This window comes from Plasmodium relictum (assembly GCF_900005765.1).
Source record: "Plasmodium relictum strain SGS1 genome assembly, chromosome: 7".
NCBI lineage: Eukaryota > Apicomplexa > Aconoidasida > Haemosporida > Plasmodiidae > Plasmodium > Plasmodium relictum.
This window is the reverse complement of record NC_041685.1, coordinates 23,654-42,772: the sequence shown is the minus strand read 5'-3', so window position 1 is coordinate 42,772 and position 19,119 is coordinate 23,654. Positions and strand designations below refer to the sequence as shown.

Sequence of the window (19,119 nt, the reverse complement as noted above, 5' to 3'; positions counted from 1 at the left end):
ATTTTTACTATTATTTTGATAGTTATTTATTGGATTATCTATGTTGCAATTAGTATTCATATCTTTAGAATTATTTTTTATAACATTTTCTATTATATTTCTTTCGTTATATAATTTTTGATAGCATAATGGAAATGAATTAGTTGATAAATTAAAACTTTTATTTAACTTTAAACCATAATTATTACATTTAAAATTTTCATCAAAAATTATTTTATCACTTTTATTAGAATTTTTTAATTTTCCCTTTGATAAATTTTTTTTTCGTAAATAATTCAAAATTTCAGTATTTATACTTTTAAGCTGTTTTCCTTCTGATAGCAAGCTGTGTATTTTATACTTTAATTTAAATATATTACATGAATCAATATTTAATATTTTAATAGCGAATTTATTACTAGATATATTTCTAATAGAATTCTGATAAATAGTAAATGGATTATTTATAACATCATTTATATAATTGTATCTAATTACATGCTTTATTATATTATATAATGTGTTTGATTCAATATTATCTTTCTCTAATAAAAATTTGTTATATTTCTCTTTTAAAATATCATATAATGATTCATATCCGAAATTTTTTAAAAAATTGATTTTTTTTATTGCTTCAATTAAATTTCCAATAATAAATTGCTTATTAAATAATAAATTATCATCTGGTAAAACACTTGAATCATTTATAATATAAGAGTAGTCATGATTTATGCAGGTATTTATATTATTTATGCTATTATATACACTATTATTTATATTATTACTATTCACTTTAAAATAATTTACAGGACTATTTTCATAACAATTAATAATATCTTTTTCGTTTTTTATAATTGAACAACTTTTACAAATGTTTTTATCACTAAAAATATTAGAATTTACATTATTTTTACAATTTTTTATGTTATTATAATAAATATATGAATTATAAAAGTTATTTATATTTGTAAATTTCTCTTTGTTAATAGAATTAATATCTTCATTATTCTTATCAGCTATATTATTCTTTTTCATATTTACTATTTTAGAATGATGCATACCATTAACATCGTTTTTAATATTTTTATTATCGAGTGTACTGATAATACAATTTTTTTTTTTTCTTAAATTTATATGATCACTAATATTTTTTAATTTGTGATTGTCATAATTTTTTGTATTTTCATTATCTAGGGGGAATACATGTTCTTTATTTAAAGATTTTGTTAAGTAATTTTTTAGTAGTGTAGTATAAGAAAAATCATTATTTTCTGTACTATTCTTAAAAAATTGTGAATTACATTTTAAATTATAATTTGAGCAAAAAATGTTATTAATTAATTCTTTTATAATAAGATTAAAATTTTGGCTATTTTTTATAAAGTCATTTATGTTATTTTCATTAATGTCAGTGTGTGGTAAATAATCATAATTATTCATGCTAATTTTAAGAAAATCATAATTGTTTAAACTTTTTTTTAATAAATAATAAAAGTTTTCAAAATTGTGAATATGAGGATAAAAAAAATTACAAATATTATCAATTGCAACTATTTCTGCTTCATATACTTCGAATTGGCATTTGTTTTGTGAACTTAATTTTTTTTTTAATTTTACGTATACATTACCAAATTTTATATCATAATCTAAGTTTTTTAAATAATTTAAATATCTTTTTAATGAATTACAATCATGTATCTCATTTTCTGAGCGTGTTTCTTTTAAATTTTTGAGGTTTTTTATATTATTGTCATTTTTAGTATTATAATTAATATTTTTTATGTCTATATCATTTTCATTTTTATTAAAATCTGTATTTTTTTCTTCATTTTTATGTGAATCACAATTCATTGCTTCCTTATTTGTTTTCTTTTTGTAATTGTTGTACTTGAAATTATGAAAATAATTTTCTTTTGTATTTTTATATGTACCATTATTATAAATATTATTTATTTTTATTTTATTTTCTTTAGTTTTTTTATTACTACAGTCACTATTATCATCGCTATAATTACTACTATTATTATTATTATTGTCATCATTATTATCATTATTATTATTATTATTATTATTATTATTATTATTATTATTATTATTATTATTATTATTATTATTATTATTATTGTTGTTGTTGTTGTTGGTGTTGTTGTTATTACCATTACTATTATTATTAATGTTTTTCTTGCTGTTAATATTGTTATTGTTGTTTTTATTATTATTGTCATAATTATTTATAATATCACTATATTTGCTATTTTGATAATTAATAGTTTTATTAACACTAAGGTTAATATTACTACTATTATAACTATTTATATTAGAATTATTTAAATTATTATTATTTGCATTATTTCTTTTATTAATATAACTTATTAGTTCATACTTTTTATTTATTTCACAAATTTTGAAACTTTTAGTACCATTTTCCGTTATAGAAGATTTCTTTAAATATTTTTTTAAAGAATATCCTTGTTCTTTGTCTGTTTTATTTTTTTTTTTTATATTGAGAATTTTGTATAATAAATTATTATTCATATTACAATAATTATCCTTATATATATTCTTATTTTTAATTTTACACAATTTATATATTTTGTTATTTACAGAATGGTACTTATTGTTAGTAATATTTTTAATATTATATAAATAATTTTCATAATCCAAAATATTAAAAGATTTGATTGTTTTTAATATAGTATTAGCTTCACATAGTTCATTATGATTATTTATATTAGTTCTTCGGTGGGTATTTTTACTACATATATTAAGAACAGATAAAAAACTTTTATTTTTATTGAAGGAATTACAAAAATGATACATATTATTTTTATCTAAATATTTAAATTCATAGTTCTGGGAAAGTCTTATGTTAGCAGAATAATCTTCTTCTTTTTTCAAAATTGCAAAAGAATTATCATATATATAGTTTATATTACTTTTATTCATGTTGTAAATAGTGGATTTTTCATTAAATAATTTATATAACTTTTTGTTAATTACACATATATCATTAACTTTATTTTTGTGTTTTAAACTATTCATTTTATTGAAAGAAGAATTTTTATTGTATCTATGATAACTGTTATTTGTATTTTTATTCACCATAGCATAAAATGAATTACTTTTATTAAGATATGTATCAATTTTAATATATTTTTTTTTGCTATTTTGAAGAGAGTTAATTTTTTTGTGTATATTTTTAATATAACAGTGCTTGCTATGAATATTGCTTATATTTTTATTGTCTTCCAAATATTTAATATAATTTTCGCTATAATTCATTTCATTATTTTGAGTATTGTTATATATCTTACTTTTCAATAAATATCTATTTTTTTTTTTATAATTAATATAAAATTTTAGTTTTTTTTTTAGATAATAGTTTGATATGTTTTTATTTACATCAGTAAAGTTATTAATATTTGTAAAAACTCCTATTCCACTTTTATTACATACGTTTTTATTTTTTTTATTTATGACATAATCAATACTGTAATTGTAATCTTTATTACTAAAATAAATAATTGGAGGCAAATGATTTACATGTTCTTGCCTTAACTTAAAATTTAATGATTTTTTTTTCGTATCATTGTTTTTTGAGTAAATATTTTCATTATTTAATAAGCATTGAGTCTTATCTAAAATTTTAGTTTTTTTGCTGATATCTCTAATGTTATTTGATATAACATAAGAATAATTATAATCTTTATCTAAAAATAACTTATTTATCTTTAAATTATTTGCATGTATTATATTTGAATATAAATTATTTTTACGTAAAATGTTTAAATGAGAGTAATTATCTTTTTTCAATGGATAAATATTATTTTTAAAATAATCACCATATTTCTCTTTCTTTTGATTGTCTACTTTGTAAGTAATTTCTCTCATCAAATTATTTGAAGTTCTATCTTTAGAATTAAAAAATTTATATTTTTCTTCTTTGTAATTTTTTATATCGAATAGCCTTAAGAGATCCCGCTTTATGAAATATGTTTTATGATGAATAAAATTATTTTCCAATGTCTTATTTGAAATAGGAACTTTATCTAAATATATTTTTCTGTTTATTTTTATTATTTTTTCATTAAAATATTTTTTTTTATTTACATCTACATTTCTGTTTACTTCATTAAATTTTTTAGAATCGTTAAGAAAATAATTATTTAAAATAAATCCATTATTATTTAAATAAAGAAAATTTATGTTGTTTTTAGTATAGATATTGGTCTTATTTTTAGATACATAACTGTTTTTTTTAAATTTTCTAAAATTATTTACCACATAAATATTATTAAAATTTTTATTACATTTTATAGATATTTTATAATTTTTTTTTTTCTTATCAATTTTGCTATATGTATCCTTGTTTCTATATAAATTGTAATGAAAGTCTTGACTATTAGTATTATTTTTAATTAAATAGTTTCTTTTACAATTATTATACTGAGAGGAGAAATTGATTAACTTATTGTTATCTTTTTTCTTAATGCTAATGATACAAGTTATATTTTTATTTTCTGAATTATTATTTAAATATTTTTCATGATTAATATCTATGATTTTTTCTTTTATATTTGATTTAAACGTACTTATAGAATAATTAAAATAATTTTTTTTTTTAATAAAGGCTTGCATACTTTTGTCATCTTTCAACAAAATAAACTTTTTTTTGATATATGGATGCTCATACTTTGATGCAAATCTTAATTTTATTTTTTTTATACTTTTATTTTTTATATTTATATTACATTTTTTTTTATTAACTTCGTAATGTTTAATATGTTTATTAAATAAATGTTTATTATTTAAGAAATTCTTGAACAAATATGAGTATGATTTTTTATAAAACGTCTTAACATGCATTAACTCATTTCTTATTTTATTTTTAAATATAAGTATGCTTATGTTGTTATCATTGTTAATTCTTATTTTCTCTTTGTGTTCTGTTTGAATTATACCCAAATTTCCCTTATTAGTTATATTATTTTTATTATAAACATCATAATGTTCACATTTCTCGCGTTCTTCATAAATCTTACTATTACTATTTTTTATGATATTATATTTATTTTTTACAAAACACTTATTCCACAAATTATATGTGCTTTTGTAATATTTTCTTCTTATTCCAATTTTTTTATTATTTTTTATTTTTATTTTTATTTTCAAAGTTCTTATTTTGATTTTACTTTTTATTTTATTTACAATTTTCTCTTCATTATAATCTTTATTTTTTTGTCTTCTTAAATTTTTATTATTTTTTACACAAATTGAATATCTTTTCCTCTTTTTATTATACACACTATTGTATTTTATATTGTATATTGCATTATATATTGCATTATTATATAAAAAAATTTTTTTCTTAAAATTAAATTTGATAAAATTAAAAAAAATATATATGTACAAAACCTTCAAACAACTTATGCCATTTATAACACTATATGGAAACAAATAATTTTTTTTTTTCTTTACTTCATCCTCTTTATCTATTAAAATAATGATGTAATAAAAATATTTAATTATATCTAAAAATGTAATTTTTGTAATTTTTCTACTTGAAGAAGAAATATTGTATTCATGTTGTATCACTGTCTCATTATTAAATAAATTATAAAAAAAAATTTCCTTTTTTTTAAGTTTATTTTTCTTGTTTTTTTTATAAATTAGCTTAAAAATTTTGATAAAAGTGTAAATTAAATTGTAAAAATAAAAATATAATTGCTTATTGATTACCCAATGAAAAATAAGAAATTCATTTATTTTTGTTATAAATATATTTTCTAACATTTTTAAATATAAATATATGATTTTTTTTTTATATGTTGCACTATGTATGCATAACTCTAATATATTGCTATATAAATTTAATGCATTTTTTTTACTTAAAAATAGATATAACTTTTTTATAATATTATTTAATGAATATAAATAAAGAAACTTATTAAAGATAATTCTTAAATCATTAGAAAACATAAATATATAATTATATATTAAATTAAATGTTTTATAAAAATGTAAGAATATGTTACAAAGATATTTTTTTTCAATTATATTATTTGGTACAAGAAATACTATATCATGATTTTTTGCTTCCTTTTTGAATTCACTTATATTTTTTACTTTTATATCAAATTTTTTCTTTGTAGAATATTTTATAAAAAAATTGTATCTTAATATTACGTAGAATTTAAAAATTATAAAGTATATTACTCTTAATAAATAATTTAATAATATATAGTTTATCAATTTAAAATAATTTTTTAATATTTTTGAAATTATATAGTTTTTTAATTTCCTATTACATTTTCTCGGATTGTCTAGAAATTTTAAACTTTTTTCTGAATCATTATCTATATATATCATATTAGACAACATTTTTACAAATGTCTCTTCATAGTAATTGTTCAAGATACAATAATATTCATTAAAAACATGTAAAAATAATTTTTTCTTTTGTTTTATATTCTTGCTTAAATTTATCAAAAAGCATAGCAATCCTTTTTCTTTAAAAATATTTAAGAATATATATGTAAAATAAAGAATAATTTTCTCATACTGCTTAAGTAAATATTTAAAATATGTAATGTATCCATATATATATGAAATTTTTTTTTTTCTTAACAAAATTGCAGTATTATCTTCTTTCCTTTTTTTTCTATTATGAATGTATGAATTGGTACCCTTTTTATTATTAAAAATTTGATTGGTTTTATTTAAATTATCTTCAAAGGAATTTTTTAAATATAAAAATAACTGAATATATAAGATATAAAAATTATATATTAAACTATTTTTAATAATTTTATAAAAAGTAAATATTAAAAAACAAATTTTATAAAAATTAAAAGAAAACATATTTACTGCATCTTTAATAAAATTCTTTATATAAAAATCAATACAAATTATTCTTATAATTTGTATTATGTAGAAATTATTTATAAAATAATAAATAAAATGTAAAAACACTTTTCCATATTTTACCTTAAAAATGTGAGCATTTAATAATAATATTTTAGAAATAGTTTTAAGAAATTTAAAGTTTGCACAAAATTTGTATATTTGATATAAATAACCTGCTACTTTTGTAACATTTCTTCTTATTTTTATATAATTTTTGAAGTTATTGATATTTGTCGATTCAATATTGTAATTATTATTAAAATAATTGCATAGTGTATAATTTATTAAAAATTTAAAGAATAATTTCACTGTTGTTAGACTTATAATATGATTTAAACAAAAATTTAATATTGCATAATCTTCAGTAATATATTTTAATAATTTTTTTATTAATATTTTATATATTTTAATATTAGCATTAATAGCTACTTCTTTTGTTGAAAATTTTCCTTTTCTATGGACAAATTTTATATTCTTTTTAATTTCTATCTTTATTTTCCATTTTTTTCTTTTAAATTTACTGAATTTTTTTTTAATAATTTTTTTTTTTTCAATAATGTTAAGATTCCTTTTTTCTTTATAATTCATTTCATTTATATTTCTGCCAGTTATTGAATTTTTTTTATAAGTCTTATATTTTTCATTATTTTTTCTGAATAATTTATACACACTCCCTATTCTTAATTGATCATTTTTTTTTTTTTTTTTTTCGTTATTAACAAAATATAAATTCACGTTTTCATTTGTATTTTCAAATTTATTTTTATAAAATTTTAAATTACCATCATGAAATGTTTTAAAATTAATTAAACTATCTTGAGAGGAAACTACTGTTTCTATTGTTTTAGTTGAAATTTTATTTAGGAAATGTGTATTATTATTTATTTTATATTTCCTTCCATAATCATTTTTATCTAGAAAATTTAAATTATAAAATATTTTTTTTTTTCTTTTATTTATAATTATTCTTTTCTTATAATTTTTTTTACTTAATTTAATGAAATATTCTTTTTTTTTACTCCATTTATCTGCTATTTTCCTTTTTTCATAATTTTTATAAATATCTTCGCTTAAAATATTTTTTTTGTAGAAAATGTTGTCAATGTAATTACTTGCACTAAAATATTTAAATTCATTGCTGCTATTATTAATTAAATCATTATAATATCTATTTCTCTGTTTTCTTTTATTTTTTAAATTATTTCTATTATTATTTTTTTTATTATAAAAAAAATAATTGTCTTCTTCTAAAGAAGTTAAGTATGCGTCAACATACTCTTTTTTATATTTTTTTTTGTATATAAAATTATTAGGTATATATGAACTATTTAAAATTTTTTTTTTATTTTTGTCAATATCTAACAATGATTGTATTCCATTATATTTATAATAAAAATCATTGTTTTTTAAATTCGTTAAATATATCATTTTTTTTTTAAGATATGATATATATAATGCAAATGCATATTTATATAAATTCAATAATTTAGATATATTAAAATTTATTTCTTATTTTTGTCAATATTTCTCATTGAAAAAAAGAAAAAAAAATTAGGTAATAATGCTAAAATAAATTAAAAAAAAGTATTATATATATAAGGTATACAAATTTTAGTAAAAATATAAAAAAAAAAAAAATGTATGAATTTGAACTAAAAAAAATTATGTGTGGGATTAACAAAATAACAATTTCCTAGTTTGCATTTCAACAATAATATAATAGATAATAAAATTCTATATGTTGTACTAGCAAAAATTTGTCTTCGCTTTTTTTTTTTTTTTTTTTATTTAATTAATCATTTAACTAAATAAAACAAAAAATATTAAAAAAAATGAAATTTCTAATAAAATATATTTAATATATTTCTTTTAATATTTAACACTTTATATTTTTTAAACATTAATGCAGTTCTTTAAAAACAAAATAAAAAATAAAAATATGTGTAAAAATATGCAATTTGCCATATTTTATATATTTTGTCTATTTTATATATTATAAAATGTGATATTTAAATATAATTTAAGAAAGATATAATAAAAATTACCTTTTTAATAAAAAAAAAAATGCATACTTAATATTATTTATACAACATCATATATGTAAATGTACTATATTAACCAGTTATTATGCTCATTTAAAGAGAAAAAATTTATCATAAGAATTTTGTAAAAAAAGTAAACAAAAAAAAAAAAAAAAAAGATAATTTATATTTATAATTAAAATAAATAAAATTAAAAGAGTACTATAATAGGTATTCATGCATTTTTTATATTTTCTTATTTAATTAAAAACACAAAACGTTCAAATTCATTACAAAATAGATAAAGCAATTACAAAAATATATATATGTATAGATACAAATATATAATTATGTATTTTTCTTTTTTTTTATAGTTCCAAATAAATTAATTTTAAAAAAATGAAAAAAATTATATTATTCTAATTGTATTCTTATAAAACTAGTATTTCTAATTTATTGGGACAAAATTCTACACAAAAATTAAAAAAAAAATTTCAAAAATATACCAAAAAAAAATAAAAATAAAATTAATCATATTTAATTATAAAAAGAAGATATATATATATATATATATATATATATTTACGCAAATCAATAAAGATATAATGTAAACGAAAAAACTAAATGTCTAAGCAAAACATATTAAAAAAAAAAATGTGTAAATAAACAATGCTTATTTAAGCTCTTTTCTAACAATTTCTGTGAATGCAACAAATAATAAAAATATTTATTTTAAATAAAAAAAGTTATATTTAAAAATATATATTTAATTATTTTATTTATTTTCTTTCGACTTCAAAAAAAAAAAAAAAAAAAATGTAATAAATGAGGGATTATTTACTAATGGAAAACAAAAAACAATAATTTTTTTTCATCATAAAAATTAGTTATACATTGCCATTAAATTACAATTTCGGTTAAGTTTATCTTAAAAAATAAGTATCCATCAAATTAAACATACGTAAATACATAAATAATTATTATATATATTGAAGTTATTAATATATTTTAATATTAATTCAGTTACATATCTTTTCTCTCCATTGATATAATTAATTTACACAATTACATTTTGTTATTCTTTTATTTTTTTTGGGGGGTTTTCCAAAGTTATTGTCAAAGAGCATTTAGAATGATCATAATAAATTACTTAAAAAAAAAAAAAAAAGAGCAAAATATAAAAACAAAATGCATGATAAAATAAAAATTAATTTAGCATATGTATTTTTTTCATTTAGATGAATATGCGTTACAAAAAGCAAAAAATATATTTATACGTATTTCTTACAATTTGTAATTTATAAAATACTTTTTTTTTTTTTGAATACATTTTTTTTTAAATAGTTATAAAATATGAATAAGTAACAAACAATTTTTCACTTTTTTAAAAGAACACAAATATTAAAACCTTTTTTTTAAGCGTGAACATATTACTTGTTAAACCCTTTATTATGAATAAAGACTGAATTTTAAAGCAAATAAGTTCTAAAACAATAGTATGAAATAGAGGTAAAAATATAATGTATATTTTAGAAGAAATAATTATATGTCTTTCCTTTTTATATATATATATAATAATTTTATTTTTTAAAATTAGAAAACTTTTTGTTTACTTAATAATGAAGATTTTATTTAATAAAACTCTCATTTTTAAATAAAACAAATTGAAATAAAAATATTAAAATACAGATTGATATAATGGGAAAAAAAAAAAAATTAGATAAAGTACTCATTATATTTATGCTATAATATATAATAGATATTTCTTGTTGATAAAATTAATAAAACACATAAAATTATAAGAAATATGTAATTTCCCCTTCAATTATTATAATGAAAAAATAATTTTTAATTTTTATTGTTATATATCATAGATATAAAAAAAAACTACTAATAGCATTATATGGTTATTAAATATCATACTTAACCTTTAAAAATATTATTTAATACTTTATTGAATACTCTTCAATGTTTTTTTTTCTCCATACTTCATATGAATATTTTGTTTATATAATAAATAAAGCAGCTTATAAAATAATAGAGAAGGACTTAATATAAAATTATACATTATTAAATGAATAAATAAAAGATAAAGATAATTCTATATTACAATACATGACTATAAGTTATTACCTTCTTAAAGTTATAAAATAGAATTTAAATTGTATAATAGCAAATTCAATTAATTTCTAACCCTAGAAAAACATTTTTTTTTCCATATTTCATATTTCCTACTTTTTTTAAGTATTAAAGTATATTCTTTAATTTCCATATATAAAATAATGTATCAAAATATATTATTATAAAAAAAATTTATTAATTTTTATTAATATCAAAATTTTAAATAGTAAAAATATTAAGAGAATTAAAAGAATAAATAATAAAAAAAGCAGCTTTTGTTGCATGCACTTTAATATAATATTCACAACTTTTAAAAATAAAAAAAAAAAAAAAATATTAAAATATGCTTTATTTTTAATGTATTATATATCACTGCACATGTGTGTAATGAAAAAGGTAAAATCTCTTAAATGCATATCGTATTTACTTATACATACGATTTATGCTATTTAAATATATCGAGCATATAAATAAATATTAGTATATAATTATCAATTTTAACAAATTAAAATTTTTTTTTTTTCTTTTTATGTTACAACTATAAAAAATATGTAAAATAATTTTTAAAGAGAATCAAAATGAAAAGGAAAAAATAATATAACTTTTATGAATAGTTTTATATATGTTTAATTTTTTTTTATATTTCTTTCAACATTTTTCTGAATTTTTTTTCTTTTTTTAATAAATATCTGATTGAATTAAAAAATTATTTTTCTTTATATTTACAAAAGCAAGCAGAAAAAAAATATTAGAAAAGTATATTTAAAGTATAAAATTATAAAAAAAATAATATTTTAGTTTCATATACATGTAAATATATGTATATATATATTTATGTTTTTGTATATTTTTTTTTTAGGCTTCCTTGTATTATAATAAAAATAATATAACAAACAAAAAAACATAAAAATAAAATAACAGTAGAAATATGTCAAATAAAAAAAGAACAATTTTAAAAGTTATTATTCTTGGGGACAGTGGGTATATAAAAGAAATATTAAAAAATATTTATATAGTTACATTAAGTTATATGAAAAATGAAGAGAATTAGAAATATATATATTATATTTAAAAAAACAAAAATGTGAAATAAAAAAAAAAAATTAAATAATAAAAATTGAGATAAAATATGAATAATTATGTATGTATGTATATATATATATATATAAAATGTGGAAAAGCAAATAATAAATGGAAATTTATAAAGCCATATATTTTATGTGCAGAAGTATATATTAGATATTAAAAGTGGATATGTTACTAAAAATTATACATATTTTTCAAAATAAAAAGTATAATTGTTTTTGAAGTAATATTTTCCACTATTTACCAGATATTTTTTATAGTTATTACTTAAAGTAAAATAATTATGTTTTTGTTTTAATATATATATAAAAGTACTAAACATATTATATAATTTGAGTTAGAAATTTTAAAAAATTAAATTTTCATATATATTTATTATAAAAATTAGAAATGACATAATAATAAAATTAAATTTAAATAAAATGAGAATAAAATAAATGAAAACAAGAATTATAAATGAATTTTAAAATGATTACTTAAAAAAATAAATAAATATTTAAATTAACATGTATCAATATAATTAGAAAAATTTTATTGTTTTTTGAGTAATTAAAGATTATTATTTTCTTTGGAGTATACTTTAACATTTTGAAATTGAATATTTTATTTTAGTATTTTTATAGAAAGAATTATTATATTTTTAATAAAAGAGAATATTTTTTAATTTTTTTTTCATTAAAAAACATTTTGTTCATTTTTTTTTTTTTTTAGTGTTGGAAAAACATCCTTAATGAATCAATATGTAAATAAAAAATTTACAAATCAGTACAAGGCTACAAGTATTTATTTATTTTGTTAATGTATATTTTTTTTTATTATTGTCTTGTAATTTAATAAATCTATATATATATTTTTTTTTTAGTTGGAGCTGATTTTTTAACAAAGGAAACTATAGTTGATAATGAGCAGCTAACAATGCAAGTTAGAAGAAAAAGAAAAAAAATAACTTATATGTATTATGCAAGCGATTGATAATTTTAAAAAAAAAAATATTATTTCTATAAAATATATAATACATCACATGTACACAATATTAAATAGACAAAATAAATATATTAATTAATTATACATATATATATTTCAAATAAAATCTTTATAGATATGGGATACAGCAGGCCAAGAGCGTTTTCAAAGTTTAGGTGTTGCTTTTTATAGAGGAGCAGATTGCTGTGTTTTAGTTTTTGATTTGACAAATTACAAAACTTATGAGTCATTAGAATCATGGAAAGATGAGTTTTTAATTCAAGTATTAACAAGAAAAAAAAAATAAGTTCATTCGTAATATCATAGTATATATATACACATGTTAATTATTTATATGTTTTTTTTGAATTATTTGTGGCAAAACATTTTTGTTTTTTAGGCAAGTCCAAAAGATCCTGAAAACTTTCCATTCGTTATTATTGGAAATAAAGTTGATGAAACAAACAAAAGAAAAGTAATTTTTGAATGCTTATAAAATTAATTATATATATTTTTAATTTATTTATATTTTTTTTAATTATTTTTATTTATTAATTTTTTTTTTAATAAGGTACAATCACTAAAAGTTTTACAATGGTGTAAATCGAATAATAATATTCCTTATTTTGAAACAAGTGCAAAAAATGCAATTAATGTTGATCAGGCATTTGATGAAATAGCAAGGAAGGCTATGAAACAAGAACATCAAGAAGAACAAATGTAAAAATAAAAAAAGAAAGGAAAAATAAAATTAAAATAAATTTGCTAATATTTAAATTTAAGTTCATATACATTGTATTTTGTTGTTTTATTTAAACATGAATCATAATATCTTGTTTAAATTATATTTATTAAAATAATATTTTATATTACAGGAAATATATATTTTTTTTAAGAATAAAAATAATATGATACATTTAATATATTTCCTTTCTTCATCTTTGTTAAATATATTATATATTTGTATTTATACATTTTGTATCTTTCTTAATTTTTTATATATAATTATTACAGTGATTATTTATTATTAATGTTTATACATTTTTTATTTTTTTTCATTTTTCAGATATTTACCTGAGACATTTGCTTTAAATAATCAAAATGAACAAAAAATATACAAAAGTCGTTGTTGCTAAAAGTACAAATATAAAAAAAATATATCAATATATTAGATTATTTGTATTTTTTTATCCGATTACTTTTTGTGGTTAAATATTTTACATAATTTTTTTTATGCGAATAATATTTAAATGTTCACATGTGTATAAATAATTTTATTAAATATCTTTTGCATGAAATATTTATAGATATATGAACAAAAATATATACATATATATAATTCTTATTATGATAAAGTTTTTGTATTTTAAAATGAGTTACATTAACAAAAATACGATTTTTCTATAGTAAATTTATTTAAAAATATTGTGCATACTTTTTTTTAATTTTCATATCTTAATTATTGTTTATACTTTTATTTAACAAATTTCTCCATTTATATATATATATTTTACTTCATTTTTATTTTTTAAAAATAGTTTATACCTTTTTTTTATTTTTCATCTTTTATTCATTTACTCAATTTTAAAGAACTTTTCCTGCAAAACTCAATACCGTTCTACCTTGTTGAAATATTAACAAAATTAACATAAATATTTTTTTTTATAATATAATTTTGTTTAAGATTAAATAAGATGCTAATCGCAACTTTTAAAAAAAAAAATTGAAAATGTTTCATTGATACATTTATTTAGTATATGCAAATATATATTTTTATTTTTAAGTACTAATTTTATTTATATTTTATTTTTCTTATTATTCTTTATTAATTTTTAATTTAATTTTACTTAATTTTAGTTAATACTATATTCTAATTTTATTTTTAAATTATTTTATTTTACTTTTATTTTTTTTTTTTTTATCATGTTTTATCTTATATGCAATTAATTTATTTTATTGTATTTTAATTTAATTTATTATATTCTTCTTATTTTTTACGCAAAAACAAATGTAGAAACTTACTTTTTTGTACTTGAAATTTAAAAAAAAAAATTTTACGTGAGTAATATGATTTTTTAGTGAAATTTATATTTATTTTTTAAATTATTTTGTGAAAAAATTAATGCTATTAATGCATGTCAATTGTTAATTTTTTTTTATAAAATTGAAATATAATTTTGATAAAATTTTGTCAATAAAAAAAAAGAAAAAAGAAAATTTTGTTTTGAGAAAAATAAAGTTTTTTCTTATATTAAAAAGGAATATATACATTATTATCTAAATATATGCTATTTTTGTGTTGATAGAAGTTGTATAAGACAATAATAACAATTAAATATAAAATTATATGTACAATATAAAAAAATTTAATATTTAAAAAAAAATTTTATGAATTATTATATATTTCTTATTTTTGAATCTTTTTTTATTGTATTTACATGGCTTATTAATTTACATGATAAATAATTTTTATTAAATGAGAAATACAAAATAAAGCATTGATAATAAAATTAAAGAAAAGAAAAATACTAAATAATTAAAGATGGAAGAAGGAGAAAATTACTTGCCAAATATATATAATAAATTAATTAATACGCATAATTATTATATAGATAAGACAACATTATATTTAAAAACACGATGGTTTCTTTTGCTTATTTTACTTATCATATATATACTTAGGGTGTATTATGTGACAGGTTTCTATGTTGTTTCATATGCTTTATCTATATTTTTATTGAATCTATTTTTAAGATTTTTAACACCTCATAATATAGAAGAAATATATGAACAATATGAAAATGAAAATAATGGTTTATTATTACCCATGAAACAAACAAATGAACCTAAAAATGAAAATAATTTAGATGATAAAAAAGAATTTAGACCCTTTCTAAGAAAATTAAATGAATTCAAATTTTGGCTGTATTCCACAAGAGCTGTTCTTATATCAATTTTATGCACATTTTTTCCTTTTCTAGATATACCTGTATTTTGGCCATTATTACTGTTTTATTTTATATGTTTATTTTTAGCAACTATGAAACAACAAATAAAAAACATGATAAAGTTTAAGTATTTACCTTTTAATACATGTAATTTTTATATTTTCAAAATTTTTTATAAATATTTATTTATGCTTATTTTATTGTTAATTTAATTTTAATTATATTATTTTTTTTGTTTTTATTTATATTTTCTTAGCTACCAAGCAGACATATGGTTCTATAGCTCGTGGAAGTAAAACGACCAAGTAAAATTAAGCACTATATTTTTTTTTTTTTTTTTTTATTAACATTATTTTTAATATAATTTTTTTTTTAATTCCAATTGTATTAAAATATATGTGGATATTATGTTTATTTATTTAATTTTTGTTAGAATATTTAACTTATTCTTTTTGTTTTAATTTTTTAATAGTTACACATTATATTGTAAATTCAATCTTTTAAATGTTAAAAAATTAAAAACACTAATGAACTTTTACTTCAATGAGAATTAAATTATTATATATATATAAAATAATATATTTTTAGATGTTCATTCTTTATTATATTAATATATTAATATAATAACATATATATAGCATATTAAAAAAAAAAAAAAAAAGAAAAATAATAATTTTTTTTTGAATTTCATAAATTGTTAAAATATATGAATAAAATATTTACTTAATAAAGGACTGTATAATATATGAAGTATTTTTAATATTACCTATAAAGATACTAAAAAAAAAGGAAAAGAACTCTTATTTCAATAATGCGTCTTACAATTTCTTTGATTTATTTATTATTAAGGTTAATACTTTTACTTATATTATTACTTTAATTAACTTATATGTCATTATAATTAACATTATCATTTCCATGATTATAATTATTATTATGTTTAGCGGTAATATTACATTAACTCTTATTAAGATTAAATCTGAACTTTTATTACAAGATGCTACTATTGACTATTGTTACAATTTATATTATCACTTGTCATAATGTTTAAAATTGTAATAAAGACTTAGCAATGTTTAAATTAATTTGAACATTATTTTTTATTTGTATCAAATTTCTCCTTGAAATTTCATTTTTCTATTATTTCATCAAAATCTTCAATCATTTCAAGATCTTTTTCAGATATTTCATACTCTTTCATTAATCTTTCTCTTATAATTCTTTTTCTTCTTTGTGATATTGTTTCGTTTGGTGCTAGTGTATAAACTGAATAAAGAAAAACGAAAATAATTAATGAGTTAACAATAAAACTCGTAAAATCTTTTTTTATGCTGACAAATAATTTCCCTCTATTATAACCAAAAACACTCAAATTTCTTTTTGGTTGAGAATTTACGGACTTATTTTTATTTAAAAAAAAAATTTTATTTTTTTCATTTTTATTTTTTTCTGTAGAATTATTGTTTAAAGAATTATTGTATTCATTATTTTTTGTACTGAATGTTATTTTGTTATAAAAATTTTCTTTTATGTTTCTCAAGTTATAACCATAGGAAAAAAAAATGTTAACTTTAAAATTCAAACTTTTTTTTAGTGAATTAAAATTAGAATTCATTTTTATGTAAATTTATAAATTTAACATATATATATTTTAATAATGAAGCTTTATTCTATTTATACTTTTATTCCACATTTTCTTTTTAATATTTTAACATAATTTCTTAGAAATTAATAATTAATTTTAATTTTATTTTTAATTCGCATTTTTTTTTTATAATAATATTGTATCTGTAGTGTAAATTAAAAATATAAAAAATATATTTTCAAACCGCAGAAAATTTATATGAAAAATTTGTAATTTTTTCTATATATAAAATAAGTATATTAATGTATTTCATTTATATATTTAGGTTAGAGTATAAATACAATTATAAGAATTTGTAATAATGATTTCATAATATTTAAATATTTGTATGCTATATTTAAAAATAAAAATATATATATATGTATATTTAAAAATATAAAAATTGAAAATTTTTATTTTAATTTAAAAATATTCATATAAATATCTTTTGAATGTTTCATTAAATTGTCTTAAAAAAATGAGAATATAAAAATTTATAAATTATATAAATATATGTTGAATATTTAAGAATAAACGAACAATATTAAACAAGATAATTTTATTGAAAAATATTTAAAGTAAACATTTTTGTATATATATAAAATATATAATAAAAAAATTTTTTTTAAAGGACTTCTTAATTGAATAAATTTAAATAAATGATAGTATTTACACTTTAATAATTTTATCAATTATATATTTTAGTTAATATTAATATTCTTTAAAACCTAATATTTATATATGCGTATTCCGAATCATTATTTGAAAACAAGAATTCATATTTTATTTAAAGCCGTAATTTGTTCTTTTTCTTATTTTGGTTGATAAAAAAAAAATTTTCTTTATCATTGTTAAAATATTTTTTATAACATGACAGAAATAATAAAAAATTTAAATATATATTCTTCAAAGCAATCTAACATAAACATTAAAATTAAACCATTTTTAAGACGATTTTTAATTCTTAGAACAATTTGTTAAAATTCAACGTGAGAGGCATTATAATATTATTTTATTTTCTTTATTTATTTTATGAACTTTTAATATTATGTTCTATGATACAAAATATTCAGAAGAGAATATTAGGCTTATTGTAATATATATATAAAATTAAGAAAAAATATTTTTAAGGAATTTACTTGAATCATTATAAGATAAAGGCTGCAAAATTATTTTACATAGTTTTTTAATTATGAGTCATCATATTATTTCAAAGTACATGGAATAAATAAAAAATTATTGAATTTTTTAGAAAATTATTTAAAAAAAACTTTATTTAACAAAATTTTTTATTAAATATTTTAAGATATTTAAAAATGATTGGGATAAATCATAAAATTTAAATTATATATTAGTTAATGATATTGATTAATAAAAGTTATTATTAACCTTTTTATTCAGTAAATGTAGTTGTGCTTATACTAGTTATCGGTGTACTAATTGCCATAAAAGGCGTACATATAATAGTAAA

At 15.9% G+C, this 19,119-nt stretch overlaps 4 protein-coding genes across 4 annotated transcripts; 2 read left to right on the top strand and 2 right to left on the bottom strand.

Moving 5' to 3' along the window:
• Positions 1-8,313, bottom strand: PRELSG_0700400 (conserved Plasmodium membrane protein, unknown function; the record flags this gene model as incomplete). The annotated part of the gene is made up of 1 exon (XM_028675682.1): positions 1-8,313. A coding segment is annotated over one exon (8,313 nt), but the record flags the coding sequence as incomplete, so codon positions are not given.
• Positions 8,314-11,955: 3,642 nt separating this feature from the next.
• On the top strand, positions 11,956-14,212 carry RAB7 (ras-related protein RAB7, putative; the record flags this gene model as incomplete). The annotated part of the gene is made up of 7 exons (XM_028675681.1): positions 11,956-12,008; positions 12,825-12,892; positions 12,976-13,034; positions 13,213-13,359; positions 13,477-13,551; positions 13,648-13,796; positions 14,143-14,212. The coding sequence occupies 7 exons, from the start codon at positions 11,956-11,958 to the stop codon at positions 14,210-14,212; spliced, it is 621 nt and encodes a 206-aa protein (XP_028532245.1).
• A 1,406-nt stretch (positions 14,213-15,618) lies between these two features.
• On the top strand, positions 15,619-16,333 carry RER1 (the record flags this gene model as incomplete). Its single annotated transcript, XM_028675680.1, has 2 exons — positions 15,619-16,171; positions 16,281-16,333. The coding sequence occupies 2 exons, from the start codon at positions 15,619-15,621 to the stop codon at positions 16,331-16,333; spliced, it is 606 nt and encodes a 201-aa protein (XP_028532244.1).
• Positions 16,334-17,153: 820 nt separating this feature from the next.
• PRELSG_0700100 (conserved protein, unknown function) lies at positions 17,154-17,639 on the bottom strand (the record flags this gene model as incomplete). Its single annotated transcript, XM_028675678.1, has 1 exon — positions 17,154-17,639. One exon carries the CDS (start codon positions 17,637-17,639, stop codon positions 17,154-17,156), a length of 486 nt encoding a protein of 161 aa, XP_028532243.1.
• Between the last annotated feature and the right edge of the window lie 1,480 nt (positions 17,640-19,119).